General features: G+C 44.0%; 1 protein-coding gene across 1 annotated transcript in view; it reads left to right on the top strand.

Annotated features, from left to right (window-relative positions):
- Window positions 1-18,144, top strand: part of LOC128732749 (CREB-binding protein) — a 71,502-nt gene that overhangs the window by 17,590 nt on the left and 35,768 nt on the right. Inside the window, exons 2-5 of the mRNA XM_053826085.1 lie at window positions 6,349-6,647; window positions 6,734-10,601; window positions 10,666-10,955; window positions 11,009-11,166. Coding sequence (XP_053682060.1) covers window positions 6,349-6,647; window positions 6,734-10,601; window positions 10,666-10,955; window positions 11,009-11,166 — 4,615 coding nt within the window. The remainder of the gene's footprint in view (window positions 1-6,348; window positions 6,648-6,733; window positions 10,602-10,665; window positions 10,956-11,008; window positions 11,167-18,144) is intronic.

An 18,144-nucleotide genomic window follows, 5' to 3' on the forward strand; every position in this document is an offset into this window, starting at 1 on the left:
CTGCTGCCTTCGAGTTATGCCAGAGACCATCAAGCTTTCCCTGCACATCATATTGCATTTGGGAGAGCAAGATAATGTCGTCGGCCAGGTCGAGGTCAATTAATTGCTCATTTGTCAAAGGGTTCCAGGGCAATCCTCGGTTAAGTTTACTGTCAATGGCTCCAATTAAAATTTCGTCTATAATGACGAGGATCAGTTGCGGCGAAAGTATGTAACCCTGCCTCACTCCTGCAGCAACCCGGCAGATAGAACTTACCAGGAACTCCTCTGCGCCTTGGTGCGCCCCAGATATTTTCGTCATTTAGTCGAATGCTTTTTTTGAAATCAACAAGCACCAGAAAAACTAGGATTTCGATGATTTACTCAAATATTATATTGAGCGTCGTGATCCGATCCACACATGATCGGCCGGCATAGAATCCTTGCCTGCTTAAATGAGTTAACCCGTAAATTGGCTGGTAGCTAAAACTTGGTTAAAACTGCTAAAAATGCCCTTAAAGTGTACAAACTCAGATTTTGAGTAGTTCTTCAAGTACAAAATTGGTAGTAGGAATTTAAAAGTGCGTTATTTATCACAGAGAATAATTCAATTATTGGTAGCAAGTAGCCAAGATTGGTTAAATTTTAACCCAAAATTTGAGCTAGTACACTTTAAGGGCATTTTGAGTAGTTTCAACTAAGTTTTAGCTAAATCCGACCTATTTACAGGTAGTATGTGCCAGAGTGTAGTGCCAAGAAAAAATCGATGAAAGTGCCAAACGATTTGGCTCAGCTTGTGCGCCGATTGCTCGAGTTTCGGCTGGGAGAGACTGTTAGAGTCAATATGCTCGTAGCACTGACCCCGCACTGTCCTGTATTCTAACAGCTGGTTGCGAAGTCTGTCGTATAAAAACAGAAGGTCAAATTTCGGTAACGGAATTAGCACCCAGGTTTTGCTTTGCTTTGCTTTGTGCGCCGATTATTTACGGAGGTTTCGATGAAATGGGCACTTACATCTTTTGAACCAATGAAATCGTCAGGTCCGGATGGTATTCTACCCATTTTTATCACTAAAATATCAAGAGACGGCACTTTGTGCTTTCCTTGATATTGAAGGAGCTTTCGATTACACGTCGTTCATTTCAATTGTTACGGCTCTTTTTCAAAACGCAATTCACCACACTCAATGAGCTAGATTCAAGCAATGCTTCCGAGCAGAGAAACCACAACATCATTGAAAGTTACGTCAGTCACGATTTCGGTGATCAAAGGATGTCCATAAGGAGTTCTCTCCCTGATAATCAAGCTGTTATGAGATTATTGCTTAAGCCATCAACGTATCGTCAGAGAAAAGTTTAACGCAGTACAGTGGACTCTCGGAAAAGTTAATCGATTGGGGAATGGGTCATGTACAACTTAGGGCGGAACACTGTGGAACATATGAGACAACCGTGTTATAAATCTCAAGTGGTTGCTTGAGGAAGTGTCCTGTGCACATGTTGTGTCTGTAGAAATAGCTAACATTTTCAGTAGAAAAAGGCATGGGTACGGGTGGCCTGCCCCTACGTTAAAATTGAACCTTGACGTGGTGTAGGGCTTTTTAACTAATCAGTAAATGAACAGTATAAGGCCAGTAAGGGAATCTGATAATTAATGGATGAATGCTCCTGGGATTCATCCCTATTTATCACAGCTGTCACAAATATCTCCGAAAAATGTCGGATTGATTGGGTCGGTCGGAGGCTTAGGGTTAGTAAGGGCATTTAAGCGGGATTGCAGATCCGGTTGGATGCCGAAGGACCACCCTTCAATGATTACAGGTGATAATAGAAGTGCCTAGGTAGCTGATGAGAAAATTAGGTCAATTCGTGTCATGTGTTCGGGTCTCGGCTGGGTGGTGCTGCCAGTAGATAGAGTCAGTAGGATTTTTGCACTGGTCCCGTAGCTGTCCTATGCTCTGATGACCGACCGCGGCGTCAGTCGATGGAGAGGGGTTGAGTCTTAGAGAGACGTTTAAGTCTACAGCTTTACTGCACTAGCTTTTTGGTTGAGGGTTGGTAGGCAGGTGAGTCTCTATATTTTGAAGCTTCTGTTGACTACCGCGAACGCCCAGCTTGTGCTGCGCTCAATTTACTTTGTATCTTGGAAGAGTGCATAAATGCTAGGGGGATGAAAGATTAAATTTGCCCTGATAATTTGATAACCACTAAGGCTCCGAAATTTGTCTTTCCTATTAGTTCATTTAGTAGCATGCCTATGAATGTGAGTTGGTACGAGTTAAGGTTAAGCATATATAGTGGCGTCTAGAATTGAAAATGCTAATAAGGTGATTTTTCCATATGAATTTATACAAAATTCAACAACAAACAACAACAAATTTAGTACATATGGGACCACTCAAGCCATCAAAAGAGACTAGCGCTGGGAAAACGAGCATTTTTTCCATGCTCAAGCACCATTGCACTATTTTTTTGATTTCACCTCGTTTCCTTAATTTCTAATGCTTTACATAGGGTAAGGAACGAGTTAAGCAGTGTCACCTATTTTAATCAGCTGAACATAAATGAGCCGAAAATGCACTTTTTTATTCATATTTTCAAAATCTTTTGATAGGATCATCTTCACAAATCACTTAACCATACATTTGATTCACACAAACACAATTTATTGGGTTTCGGACAAGAAATATGACGAATTAAAAATTGTTGTCCAAAAACCGTACATTTTTCAGCTGCTGAAGGTGATCGCCACCTCGCTACTAACGAATCCATCACATTTTTCAGCACTGATTACAACTACTCTAAAAGTCAAGCACTCAATTGTCACATACCATATTATTCACTCTCTTTTTTTCTATTATCTAAGCCTTTGTCACTAGCCGAAAGTTTTATTATTTTCTAACAAAACTGAAAACAAATTCTGAATTGACGGAACCTGTTCACCAGTAGCAGCAGCTGCTAAAGTCAAGCACTCAATTGTCACATACCATATCATTCACTCTCTTTTTTTCTATTATCTAAGCCTTTGTCACTAGCCGAAAGTTTTATTATTTTCTAACAAAACTGAAAACAAATTCTGAATTGACGGAACCTGTTCACTAGTAGCAGCAGCTGCAGCACAACTGATGAACTATCGTGTTGCCAAGACACTGTTTCGGTTCTGGAAATAAGTATTTTAAGTTTGAAATTAACTGAAACCTCCTATGGTGAAAACGTGGTTCAATACTTTCAAGAGAAATGTATGTTCATAATTAATTTTTCTTTATTAAAAACAACACAAAAGACAGCTTTTTCAATAATTTTCGAAAATTTTCTCAGTGATTTAATAAAGCAACGATGTGTTTCAATGTTATTTGCTTTGACAACACTGTTCTGAGTCGGATCGTTTGTACTGCTATATGTTTACCTCTTTTGTTCTCCCACCATCCTTATGAACAGCGAGTGAGACGTCAAACTCGCAGTTTCCCATAAGAACACCAGAGAATAAAAGAGACGACGAATACCGTTTGCCGAACGGTGCGGTGAGTGTATGCCCCGATAAACAATTTAGACAGATGGCATTTTACGCATCTATGCCGATACGCTATGCCGATTACGCATCAGATGCCGATTAGTAGGTCGCGGATAGGAACGCGAACTTACTGAATAGGGGGAAAAGTTCGAGGGATTTTTTAAGGGGACGTAAAAAAATTCAGATTTCAGGATTGCTTAAAAAAGCACCTTGCGGGTGAAAATGGGTTCGGTCTGTTCAAAATTAGTTCCGCCGCTCCAACTTTTAAAGCGAAAAATCAAAAGTTTAGCTCAACAATAGTGCCTTCCAATGGTGATAGCTTGAAGAACTAAAGATAGCAAAAAGATTGGTATGCTGATATCCCCCACTTAGTCAACCCATCGCTTGTAATAAGGTAAAACAATCAGTGACCCGCTTAGACTGCTTAAAACTAGTTCTTTACCCTATATTCAATCGCCCGTCTAGTAAATTCCGAGATACGATACTAGTATAACAAGCCAAGTTCGAATCTCGACTAGGCGGTGCTGCTTTAGGATCTTTGTACTAGCCCCGTAATTGTCCTGTAGTCCAATAACCGGCTGAGAAGTCTGTAGATAAACAAGGGTCAAGTTCTTAAGAACGTTTATATTCATGGATTTGTTTTTCTTTTATTTTCAGTGAGGTTTACAAAAATTAACATAAATATTATAAAACTAAATTTAAATAAAGTAAATTAAATGACGCTTACAGATAACTACGCGTCAGAAAATATGATTATTGTAAGCAATACGTTCTTGTAAATTTTACTGTTAAATAACGATTTTGATAACTGATAATTAATTCGATTCTTCGTGTATACATGCTATACGCAACATATATACATGCTACATGAGTTGTATGTAACATTTACCAAAGTAGTAACATTGCACACGTTCAATCCTCGAAAGATTTCAGAGTTATTTCTATGTGCATTTGGAAACAATTTAACAAAATCAAGAACACCAACTATTGCTTTCCTGCTACTTTACAGAAATTAAAGATTGTTTTATTACCCATGGTTCCCCACGTTGAAGGGATTTTACCAATTCAATCCTATTCTATCAACAACACATCTTTTCACTACACTTCTAATGTAACGGCAAGCATGCGTATTCATACAGAGTCATATTATAACCGAATACTACAGCTGGAGCACATTTTTCCAACAAAGATATCAAATTCGCCTAGGTTTAATCGTCTCGCAGTAAAGAGTTTGCGATCTGTTGGGGCAACTAACTTGTGTCATTTTTTCTGGCACGCTTCCCAAGCACAGATATCAAATTGGTATAGGTTTAGATCATCGTAAAGAATCTTCCAACCAATCACGAATCGAGAATTCTGGTAAAACATAGGTTGATTATTTTCAATTTTTCAATAGTTCAACATCAAGAATCCATACTTTTCTTCATTTGGGTCCATTCTTAGAAGATTTTCCAATCGATTGGTGTAAGGATATTGAAAATCGTTCGGGAAACCACTAAGCTATTAGCGTTCAAAACCTGACCAGTTTTCGAGAAAGATTTTTTAGAATGACACCCTATACCAGCTACCTTCCTGATAGAAGTAGTCCTGCGTCAAAAATCCAAAGCACATTTAAAAATTCGATCTATCATTTTCAGGCATTCAATTTATCCTCTCAAACGCGCGATAATCTATGAATTTTGCCTACTACGAATAAAAACTGAACAAAAGTGAAACGAGAATGTTTTATACCCATTTATTGTCGTTCGTGAGCATGGGCTACCTGGATTTTCATTTATCCTAAGGAATACACGATCATGATTTGTTTATTCTCAAAATTTTCGTAACACGAGTTTATCCTCTCTTTGTGTGAGAGGATAAAGCTGTATCAGCCGTCTTTCAGAGACGAAAATGCACAGGTTACTATTGAATTTACCAAACAACCAGCCAACAAGAGAGTGAAATAAAACAACCGAGTTTATGTATTTGAGTATAACCATGGTTTCCTGTTATATACCTATTATTGCATTAGATTTTCGCGCCAAGTCTACCTGCGATATTTATTTATCATGCCTTCAGTGAGAGATGATAAATGTTTTTCAGCGAAAAATGAAACGAAATATTATCGACTCTCTTTTTTTAGCGGAAAAATGTTTTTCTTCCGCTTTATACGAACAGATAACTACAAAATCTAGTTGTCATGTGAGAAGAATGGGTGAGCGAAATACGTTTATCCTACATATGAGTGAAAATTTTAATCCCTGATCATTTTTCTTCTCATTATCATCATCGTCATCATCATCATCATTATATTTAAATATGACATCCCGGCCTTTGGCAGAGAGATCTTAGAGCCAGTTCGTGGAGTCCGCGCAGGGCCGGAACGCCTCCGCCTGCGGGCATAGGCGGGGGACGGCTATGCTTGGGGCTCTACCTGTGTTTTAGTGGGCGACATTGCCTGTCTCGTCAGGTGGAACCGATGTTTGAGATCTCCCTGACACTTTGTTGACTTCACAAAAGGACCCAGCGCAGAGTTTTATACGCTATTGAGCGATCAGTTGGATAACCCGAAAAAAAGGAAAAAACAGGAAACCTAAAGGTCAAGTTGCCTATTAATGTGATTGATATGATATGGTTTTTTACTCCTTTATTTACGATGTTTATTCGATGATAATGTTAAAATCGTTCTTGTTTTACTTTTCACCTTGAGGGTTCCCCAGGGGACTAGTTTGGGATATGTCGTTTTCACTTTCTATCGACGATTTTCTCCTTTGCTGGATGCTGGCATTAGGACGTCGACTATTCTTTGGCAAAAACGTTACAAAATTCAACATTTGCAACGATCTAACTGTATTTTTCTAATCTTTTTTTCGCTCGCAGAAGTCATCTCGTCGATCGACCAGATGTTCGACCTGGAGAGCCACCTCCCGGACGAGCTGATGGGCGACAACACCTGGGTGGACTCGCTGAGCGGTGGCAGCAAGCCGCCCGGTCCTGGGCCGGGTCCGCAAATGAACGGAGGCAACGACGACCCCGGAGGGACGTCCACCATGGCCCAGCAGTTGGCACTGCGGCAGCAGCAGCAGCAACTGCACCAACAGCAGCAGCAGCAGCAGCAACAACAACAGCAGCAACATCAACAGCAGCACCCGCAACTTCACCACATTATGCAGCAGCAGGTAAGTGTGGTGGCCTTGCTTTGGCCCTAGATTAGTTTTTTGTCCAGTCAACAGTGTTTCACGTTTCCCTTTCTCGGTGTATTTAGGGCAACAAAGGAATGGGCGGTCAGCAGATCCTAGGCATGGGACCCCTTCCCAACAAGAGCCCCAACCTGCTGCCGATGAATCAAAGTATGGCAAACAATGTAGTGGTCGGCGGTATGGGCGGTGGAACGATGCTCGGGATGAACAGTATTGCGCAGAGTAACGGCGGTGGAACCATTATTACCAACAGTAACATGGGCCTGAGCGGAGGGGTTATGACTGGTGGCGGAATTGTGATAAACAACAACATGAAGCAAGGTCCTGGACCGAATCCGGCATTGATGCACCAAATTCCGAATGCGATGCAGAACGGCCCGTTGAACAATCCCGGCCGGATAGGAATGCCCGGTCAACCTGGTCAGCACATGGCACGAGGTCCCGGTGGCCACATGAACCAAGGCCTGCGTCAGTTGATGCAAAACCATAACGTAGGTGGAATGGGAAATCAAATCGGTGGACCGGGAGGTCCCTTCGGTGGCTATCAACAGCCGAATGTTAGTGTAATGAACGCCGGCGGATTGGCACCGGTGCGAGGATCTCCGCCGACCATCAATCGGATGCCGAATATGGCCATGGCTGGTGCTAGGATGGGAAATCCACTGGCAGGAAACATGATGCCTGGTGCGGGGATGGGAATGAACGTGGTTAACGAAGGTGGAGTGGCAGCGCAAGCTCAACCGCCGACTCCTTCACCGGCTCAGCCACAGTCGGGCATCCCTACGGCTCTAATCCGACCGCAAACTGCGGCACAGAACCAACCAATGAATCAAATGAATCCAACCGTCCCAGTCGGTGCCTCGGGAGCTCCTGGAGGTCCATCCGGTGCTCCGCAGCCTGGTCCTTCCCAGAGTGGACCCGGGAATCCCCTGCTAGCCGATCCGGAAAAACGAAAACTTATCCAGCAGCAACTGGTCTTGCTTCTGCATGCCCACAAGTGTCAGCGGCGAGAATCGGAGAATCCGAACAGCAACAACTGCACGCTGGCTCATTGCCGAACCATGAAGGATGTTCTCTCGCATATGCAAACCTGCCAGCTGGGAAAGAATTGTCAGAAAACGCATTGCTCCTCTTCGCGACAGATCATCAACCACTGGAAGAACTGCCAACGGCAGGACTGTCCGGTTTGTTTGCCTCTCAAGGATACCAACAAGTACAAGCAGAGTCAACAACAACCCGGACAGCAACAGCAACAACAACAACAGCAGCAGCAGCAACAAAACCAGCAAAACCAACAGAACCAACTCAAGAACCAGCAAGATTCCTCAGGACAGCCTGGCCAGCCGGGACCATCCGGGCAGACCTCTGGGCAGCAGCAAGGTCAGCCGGGTCAAATGCCAGGAACCTTCAACCAGCTCGGAAGCAGTCAAATCCAGTGTCCTTCCTCAACTGCTCCGAATGCCCTTCCCGGCAACGCTCAAATGCCTTCGCAAGTTGGCGGTCAACCAGGAATGCCCGCTCAACAGCAGCAACAGCAACAACAACAGCAGCAGCAGCAGCAGCAGCAAGGTCCAGGCGGGAATCCCCAAATGGTCGGTGGAATGCGTAGCTTACCTTTGGGAGTGAACCAACAGCAGGCTCAAGGCGGTGCCGTGCGAATGATGATTCCACCCAATCAAATTATGGTGAACAACGTGCTTCCGCCGAACGCGACCAGCGATGCTTCCAGTGTCGTTGGTCCCGGTGGACTTCCCGTTACCAGCCAAGCCCTGGGCAATGCCAACCAAAGCGTCTCTCAAATGGCAGCTGCCCTCCAACAGCAACAACCAAATGCTGCTCAGTTGCAGCAACAGCAGCAGCAAAATCAATCTCAAAATATCATTCCACTTCAAGGGGGCAACGTTCTTTTCAACCAGGACGGCCCGGGACCCATGTCTCAACAGCAACAGCAACAGCAACAACAAGCTGGTGGAAGCTCTAACGGACCCGTAGCGGGTCCCAGTGGGAACTTTAACGCAAGTCAAATGCTTGCCGCTCCCGTACAGGGCACCAAAGATTGGCACCATTCCGTTACCCCGGATCTCCGGAACCATCTGGTGCACAAGCTAGTTCAGGCCATCTTTCCTTCGCCCGATCCGTCGACAATGTTCGACAAACGGATGTACAATCTGGTAGCGTACGCGAAAAAGGTAGAAGGCGACATGTACGAAATGGCCAACTCCCGCTCCGAGTACTACCACCTGCTGGCGGAGAAAATCTACAAGATTCAGAAGGAGCTGGAGGAAAAGCGGCAAAAGCGGAAAGAACAGCAAATGCAGCAACAGCAGCGCCAAGCGCAAGAGCAACAGCAGCAGCTGTTGCAGCAACCTGGCCCTTCGAATGCGCAGGTTCGTCCGATGAATGCCGCTCTGCTGGGTGGACCAAATATGGTGGCAAAGATGCAGATGCCCCTTCAAGTGGGTGCGAACATGTTAAACCAAAACCAGAACCTCATGCAACAGCAACAGAATCGAATGCCTTTGAGTGCTGGCCAACAGCAGCAGCAGCAGCAGCAACAACATCAACAGCAACTTTTCGTATCTCAATCCGGACCAAGTCCGAACAGTATGGTCCAGCAGCAGCAAAACACCGTCATGCCGGGTGGATTGTCCCCATTCACTGCCCAACAACAACAACAGCAGCAGCAGCAACAGCAGGGCCTTGGAAACCATCCCCCAGGTATGACACCACCTTCCTCACAGCAGAATGCAGTCCAATTCCTGAACGGACCCTCCATTGCCGACAGTTCGCCTAGTGGTTTACAGCAGTTCAACGACATCATGAAAGCCAAATACAACGCAGGCCAAGCAGCGGCAGCAGCAGCAGCCGCTCAGCAAAGCAACGCAATGGCCACCAGCGGAGGCGGCATGAGTCAAACCGTAACCCCTCCGATCCCATCCCCCTTTAGCAATTCAATGCAACAGAATACCACCTTCAACGGCAGTCAGATGATGAACTGTCCGAACAGCGGCAATCAGCAGCAGCAGCAGCAGCGAAACAGCCTCGGTCAGATGCCTTCAACTCCAACCAGCAGCGGAGACCTGCTGAACTCGTCGGGCAACAGTGTTCCCATTCCGTCGCCATCGCCAAGTTTGACACCGAACGGACCGGTTCCACCGCCGCCGGTGAGTACCCCGAATACGCCGAACGTTTCGGCCCTGATTGCGAATGCACCGGAACCGACACCTCCGCCGACAATCTCGTCGCCGCTTCCGATCTCGACTCCTCCCGCCCTAGGAGTGACCACTTCCTCAGCCATCACATCGATCACCAGCACTGCCTCGAGTGGACCGTCAACCACAACGACCGCCTCAGCGTCCGGATGCAGCACGAATACAAATTCCGCTGCCAACGGAAACAGCACCTGCAATAGCAGCAGCAGCAGCAGCAACATCGGAGCCAGTTTAGTGTCTAGCATCAGTCGATCCACCTCGTCGGCGCTCAGTTCGCAGATGGCTGCCCTCGAGGCGGCCGCCCGAGACCAGGACGAAGATTCCCAGCCCGGAATGAACGGAGGGGCGAACAACTCGGGCAGCGAATCGAACGCCAAGGGAGGCAAGCTGGAGCTGAAGCAAGAGCAGGACATCAAGTCGGAACCGGACACCAACCACATGGATACGTCGGACAGTGTTAACATCGGGGGCGGCAAGGGCAACAGTGATAGCTGCCCGAGCCTGATGCAGGAGATCAAGACTGAACCGATGGACACCAGTGAGGGTGGCGGCGAGGGAGATAAAAACAGCAAACTGGATGTGATCCAGTGCAAGGAGGAACCGATGTCGCCGTCCAGTATGACGACGAGCACCGCCACCGTGAATGCGGTGGTCAAAACCGAACCAAAGGTCATGCCGGAACCGATCAAATCGGAATCGGCCGACAGCAAGAAGAAGTGCAGTAAGTATTCGCGCTTGGCTCGGGTGTCTCGGTACAGGATTGATGATTTTTTCTGTTCTTTTAGCGTTCAAACCGGAGGAACTGCGGGAGGCCTTGCTGCCGACGCTGGAGAAACTGGTTGCTCAGGAGCCGGAATCCATTCCGTTCCGTATGCCGGTCGATCCGACAACGCTCGGCATTCCGGACTACTTCGACATCGTGCGAAAGCCGATGGATCTCAGCACGATTCGCAAGAAGCTCGACTCCGGGCAGTACTCGGATCCGTGGGAATACGTGGACGACGTGTGGCTCATGTTCGACAACGCTTGGTTGTACAACCGGAAAACGTCCCGCGTCTATCGGTACTGTACTAAGGTGAGTCACTTTTCCTCCTCAATTTCGCTTCTTCTAAACCGTTCTCGTTTCAGCTCTCGGAGGTGTTCGAGCAGGAAATCGACCCGGTAATGCAATCGCTTGGTTACTGCTGTGGCCGAAAGTATACCTTCAATCCCCAGGTGTTGTGCTGCTACGGCAAGCAGCTGTGTACGATTCCACGGGATGCCAAATACTACAGCTACCAAAATCGGTATGTTGCTTGCTACTTGCTATACTTATTTTCTTGTTTTGCCTCGGCTTTTTTGGCTTGCCTTTTTCTAACCCTCTCTAGAAAACTAGAAATTCGCACGCAGCGCAGCACGCTGAATCATTATCAATCATTCCCCCCACCAGCGTTCCAGTGGAGAAGCCGTACGGAATAAGCAATGACAAGTCTTTTATATTGATTGGCAACGATGCAAACAGCACGATACATGACTACGACGACAACAATATACCACAAATTGGTTCGGAAAATCCATTCATTCGATATCCAACAGCAAGTCGAACAGAAAACAGTTCTTTCAGCAAGATCGGCTCGTTGACGGAAGAAAGAAGACAGCTGTTTTCAGTGAGGCTTCGCTCGTTTGTGTTCCACTGGGAAACAAAGCGGCAGGGTCCCCTCGTCCCAACAGGTCGAAGAACGTTTTGCTTTCTTCGAAGCTAGAACAGGTTGATGTCTTGAAAGTAAAGCTTGCTGTTAAAGTAGGTGATATTTTCCCTCATTTATCGTTGTCTCGCGTTTTCTTGTATTATATTCAAGTTTAAATTTAATTTTCTCAACTTTTATAAATAAAACAAGTCATTCACCAAATTTAAGCACAATTTTTGACGTAGGACTACGTCTTACGGCAAGTTTTGGTCAGATAAGGTGTCATTCTGAAAAATCTCGAAAAGTGGTCAGGTTTTTTTTAGAAGTACGACTTCCCTCCAATTCAATTAAACATCGCATCAACAATGTGACTCATTATGCAAAGTTCTTTCCAGTCGGGATGGTTATTATTTATGCTAAGGGCTTCAGAGCTCTCCTCACAGTCCATCAACTCAAAATCGATTTCCGAGCCTTCTCTCAAGCAAACAGCAGCTCCTTAAGGAGTTTTTCTTCCCCGTATTCCGTGTCGTACGCACATCTCGAGTGCATCCTGCCTGCTAGAATCGTGCTGGCATAGTTTTGTTCATTCCTTCTTTAGCAGCATTCTCGTTTCCCGTAGTTCTCTACCTTTATGATTTTATCAATTCAATTTAAAGATGAAAATTAGGTGACATTCAGTAGCCGGTCAGTTGCTTGTTCCACAGAAAAGAAGACATACTTTTTTCGTTCGGTTAAGGAGGAGGTCTTATTTTTTCGGCATTCATAATAGCACTTGATTTTAACCACCAAATGCGCACGACCAAAGAAGTAGGGAACACACAACAGCGCCGTCGTCGTCGTCGTCGTCGTCATGTGAATGTGTCTTGATAGTTTATTCTCTCATTTATAATAGCAGCAGCCGGAGTGTGTTGTGTGTCAGCGAAGAAAAAAGGCACTCACTTTCTTCCTCGTCGTCGCACATCAAACAACAATCTGATGTAAATATGAGAAATTCAAACTCGGAAAAAATCGGAAGGAATACCGTCAATACTTTCCCTCAGTTTCTTCTGTGTTCTTTGCTCACTCGTTTGCTGTGCGAGAGTGTGCTCTCTCTACCTTCCTGTTTTTTTTCTCTCTTTCTCTGTTCATCGTCGTCATTCTCTTGTGTTCCGCACCCAGTCCCAGTAGACGACGAACCAATCGGCGTGAGGTCGAACCGAACCGCCACCGGAGAGAGTAGTATAGTGGGAGAAACGTTGTGCTTGCACGCACAGCTGCACCGTCGTTGTGTTGGTAAAGTGAAATTCCAATTTCAATGCGATTTGATCCATTGCATTGCACGCAAACAAGCGTCGACTCGACTCGACGACGACGTTTGCAGCGGCAATGAGAATCTAATTACTTGTGACGAGTATCGTTTCTCCTCTCGCTTTTTCTGTGTTGCGATTGTGAACGAACGATCGGCATTTGGTTGGTTTGTGGTAGTCGACAAAGAAAGGGAAAAAGACAATTGTTGCTGGTGCTGCTGCTGCTGCTGCTCGTCGATGATGGTGTATCACAAGTGAATGAAGCGCACCTGAAGAAAGACTTCGTCCTGATGGTCGGAACTGAGGTAATTGGTTGTGGAAATCTCGGCACCAATGTTTAGTTACTTTGAAAAAAGGAGTCTGGTTTAGATTAAAACTGATTCGTTCGATCAAATTATGTTGTCTAACACTGCAAGGTGATCGCTTCCGTCTACCTTTTTTCCATAGATGTTTCAACAACATTTGATTGATAAAAAGAATTATTTGTCATTTGTGAGAATTAGCTATTGACTTGGATTTCAGAAAAAAATTGACGAAATATTCCCGTCCCAACAGGTCAGCGATGATTTGTTTAGCTGGAACCTAGACTAGTTTGACGTCCTGAAAGTAAACGGAAAGTTGTTCGTTCGACTTAGGCAATATGCTGCTAGAATTTCGTTTTGCCGGAGTAAAATAAACACTTAAACAGCATTTTCTGTGGCAAGATGCATTGCACATCACAGAAACTGGCTTAGAAGTTAAGCATTTGATAACCGAAGGTATCGAGTAATAGCTTATCACAACACCGCTGGCGAACAATTTGAGTAGCTAGTCGAGCTTGTTGGGAGAAATTATCAGGTTCCGTAGGAGACGTCCTTGGAATGACTTTTCTGTTGAAGAGTTTTGGAAGTCTGAAGTGTTTTTTCCATTGTTTTGCTGTTGACTGGTGGTAGACACGAATGCAACGAAACGCCCGGTGTAAAGTGTCTCTAATAAATAAATCAACCATCTTAACTGGTTGACGAACAGACGAATGGTTTCGCTGGGACCTTCGTTCATCATCCTAATCAGTTCAAGAGAATAAGGACCAAACCGGCGGATCCGCTTTACATCAGTTTTTGTGCAATAGCTGAGCACGGAGGGCAAAAATCGTTGATGTGACAACAAAAAAACGCAGAGGTCCTACCACCGAGCCTTGAGGAACTCCAGATGTAAAAAAGTCCACTTCGGACTGTTCATCTACAGAATTCAGTTTGGGCTCGTTCCTTTAAAAACGACTCTATTACGTTAACAGCAGAGATGGCAAAGTTGAGGTTTGAACTGCGTCTCCAGCTTCGAACAAAGTTTTCGACGAGGAGTTGTGTCGAAAGCTTTCGAAAAGTCCAGAAGTCGAACCCTTTTTGTCGATCATTTTGACTAGATCATCGCTGCTCCCAAATCCTTGAAATTATCCAATGAAGTGCCGTTGCTAGTGGTTCTTGGTCATTTTTGTAGAGTTCTGGCGGGAGTCGGTCCTCTCTGGCGGCTCTATTATTCTTCAGCTGACAGACTTCTCTTCGAGATCGAGAGCCGGCATGCTGTTATCATTTGTAGACATTCCTAGGTTAAGTTCTTAGGTTTAGGTATTAAGCACTTACGAGTTTGGTTTACCTTGCGCGTGTCATTAGTCTGGAATAGTTGTTCCAGGTCTTCACGATCTCTGTCCTCCTTCTGGCACTTTTTATTCTCCTCAGCATCGTGTTCAACTCATTTCGCGCTCGTCGGTACTTGGCCAAATTCTTCCTCGTAGATATGCCTAAATAGGTTTTCAATTCCACGTCAAACCAATAATTTTATACGCTCGAGGCTTTCTCACCTAGCAAACCGCACTGTAGTCCAAAAGTGCCGAAAAGTGGAACTTTTTTCCTAGTGTCTTTTGTTTTCATTTTATCATTTATGGTCTTCAGCACTGTTGTTCGTATAAATATCCTCCTTAGTCTAAAACTGTCAAGTTAGTCATCGTTTACTATAATGAAAATAAAAAAATAACTTTTTTGTGTTTGCAAATATAGACATTGTTTCTTCAGCAATGTTGTAAATAATGTAAAAACAAGCAACTTTGCTGAAGAAATAAAATTTCTATCTTTCTCGAGGGTTGAACTATAGGGCATATTCTTTAAAACTTCTTTAAAAATTGGTTTTTCATATTAAGCTTGTTCTAAGCAATTATCGAAGCACTCAAAATATACGTTTTTGCAGAAGACCGCAAATCTCTTGGACCTTTACTTGCTAAGTTATCGCATATTCAAGCTATAAAATTCCATAGCTTCACGAGCCTATGGGGTAAAATGTGGCAAGCGGACCACCCAAATGGGACTACGGCAAGACTCAAAACACATGTTTTCGCAGAAGGTTGAAAATCTTCAGGACCTTTCCTTAAAAAGTTATCGCTTATTTAAGCTTTATTTTTCCTTAACTTCACGAGCCAAAAGCGTTAACTTTGTAAGAAAAGCTCCTAGAGATTTGCAGTCTTCTGAAAAAACGTGTATTTTGAGTCCTTCCATAATCGCCCAAAACCATATATTCTTGTAAAATGCAACCAACATAAAGCAAGTATAAAAAACTAATTTTAAAGAAATTCTAAAGAAAATGCTCTATGGCTCTGCACTCGATAGAGATAGAAATGTTGTTTCTTTCGCAAAGTTGTTTGCCTTTATATTTTCTATAATTTTGCCGAAGAAACTATGTGTCTATCTACTAACACAAACGAATGGACGCGTATCGAGCCTAAAGCAAACGCGAAACACATAAAACGTATGCTTGTCGTGCTCTCGTTTGTTTGGGTGGTTGGGGACAGGCGGAGCCCATACAGGTTTATAGTAATCGACTCAAGCTTCAAGATGAAGCACTGATTTCATCAATCCGCTTGCCTCATTTTACCCGATAGGCTCGTGAAAGTACAGAAATTTAAAGCTTGAATATATGATAACTTTGAAAGTAAAAGTCCCAAAGATTAGTGGTCTTCTGCAAAAAAGTGTGTTTTGAGAGCTTCGATAATTGCCTAGAACATTGTGTTCTTGTAAAATGCAACTAATAATAGCTAAGAATGAAACACTAATTTTTAAACAAATTTTAAAGAATATGCGCTATAGTTCAGCGCTCGTTAAAGATAGAAATTTTATTTCTTCAGCAAAGTTGCTTGTTTTTACAATATTTACAACTTTGTCGAAGAAACTATGTCAATATTTCCAAAAACCAAAAACTTATTTTTTTATTTTTATTATAGTAGGCGATGACTAACTTTTGACAGCGTTAGATTAAGGGGAATATTCATACGAACAAAAGTGCTGAAGACCATAAATGATAAAATGAAAGCAAAAGACACTAGAAAAAAAGTTCCGCTTTTCTCCCTCTTGGACCACTGTGCGATGCTGATATTGATGTCCCGAGGTGAACAGCTGTCGTACAATGTCTGCAGCTTCGCATAGAACGCTTTCATCTCGTCGCTAGCTCTACTTTTGTGCCGGTGGCAGGCTTCTGTCTCCAATGTGCGAAGAAAAGATTGGCTCTGCTCATAGTTGTGCTCCTTCTGCGCAAGATGAGTGATCGTAAGAGAAAACAGTATTCAGGCACCGTTCGGAGGGAAAGTAAACGGTTGAATAGAAAATGAAAGCACTTGATCGTTGTGAGAAGCATATAGCTCTGCCTCTGTATGTAAAAGATGAGCAAAATGAAGCCTGGTTCTAGCTACATGAGCAGCACCTTATTCAGTAACCTGCAGTTGCAGTCAGCAAGCTTCCATTCCATGTCCTTATTTCGGTGCCTGGGTCTGTCGAATGTTCCGAGCCGAATTTTCTGGATTTTTTGTTCACAGTTGTATTTAGGTAGATTGCCTTACTGGGGTCACGCTATCGAATCTAGCGAAGGGTTACCATCTTGGCTTGAAGTGCTCGAAAAAATTGATAGCCCTGCATGAAGGCGAATATGAAATGCATTCAGCGCATACAGTTTTGTACCTCCCCCCCCCCCCCGGTGGTATACTTTTGCCTGTCAGTCCATGGACATGACTGCTGAACTGCTGACAGTGTCCGTCTTCCTCAGTTTACTACTCTTCGAAACAATTTATTCACGTCAGGGTCAATTTTCTTGCTCTTCTCTTAATAATATTTGGGATCTTAAAGTGGCCTGTCCGCTTTTTAAAATCAACCATCAACCTGGCTGATGTAAATTAATTAAAAGTTTGGAGTAATGTTTACGTTTATGATAATTTTGTTTGCCATTGTCGGCAGTTCAAAATGAATGAATGATTCACATTTGCTTTCATTCACCATAACATGAACGCAAGTGATTCACTCGAATCGTTGGTTACAGGTTGGCAATGCTTAGTTCATTTCATCTGTACTAGAAACAGCAAAGAATGAGCAACGTGTTGCATCAATTCAGTCGTATTTTATAAATTAAATATGAAATTTCTAAGTACTGCTGGCAAAACCATTCTTCATTTCAACTCCCAGCCCCCTCCCTTGTCAGCAGCATACGACATCAGTTTTCGACGGGGCTGGTTACTCGATTTCTAGTAAGATTGCCCGCGGGAGGCTCGGTAGTTGCATGGTCCGATTCTGCTTCTGACAAGCGATAACCGTATCCCGGTTGGTGCCACAAGGAGGTAGGAAGGACTAGGAGTTAAACGGCAGCTTTAACAGCCCCAAATTTGCTCGTTTTCACATTCGCAGCCATTTGTTTGTCGTTTCTTTCAATAAATAAAGTGCGGCACTCGGAGTGGCATGTTGTGCCGTCTTGTTGAAACCACAGCTCCTTTCCATTCGAAGCACTCAATTGTGGTGCAAAATAGTCGTTAGCTTATTCTAGGTAGTTTTTAGAAAAAAGAACCAACCAAGTAGAACGCTGTGTTCTTCGAGAATGGGCGCGAATTTAACGTCAAATGCAACGGTTTTACTGAATGAGCATTTTCTCTGTCTTATGTTCATGATTTTAGCACAATTCAATAAAAAAATGTCAGTTTCAGTCCTACTGTCTTTCGTAGACTAGACAATAGACGGACAAACAAAGTGTTTTCACCGATAAATTTGCCACAGGGCACAGGTTCATGTGATGCATGCCATCGAGGGCGATTTCATGACCAATTTTGCTCGCTAGAATCGTCGTGCTACTTGAGACTAGACTGCAGCAATAATGTCAAATAGTTTTCCATTACCAGGCTAGTGCTCGAATTGGGTATCTCGATGTGAAATTTACACGTAAGTCTACGCCGAGCTGGTTAACTAGTTGCGGAATTTGTAAAACAAACAACAGTGGTTAACTCTCTAGATGCTTTTTTTTCTCCATTTACATG

Source organism: Sabethes cyaneus, chromosome 1, assembly GCF_943734655.1.
Source record: "Sabethes cyaneus chromosome 1, idSabCyanKW18_F2, whole genome shotgun sequence".
NCBI classification, from domain to species: Eukaryota; Metazoa; Arthropoda; class Insecta; order Diptera; family Culicidae; genus Sabethes; species Sabethes cyaneus.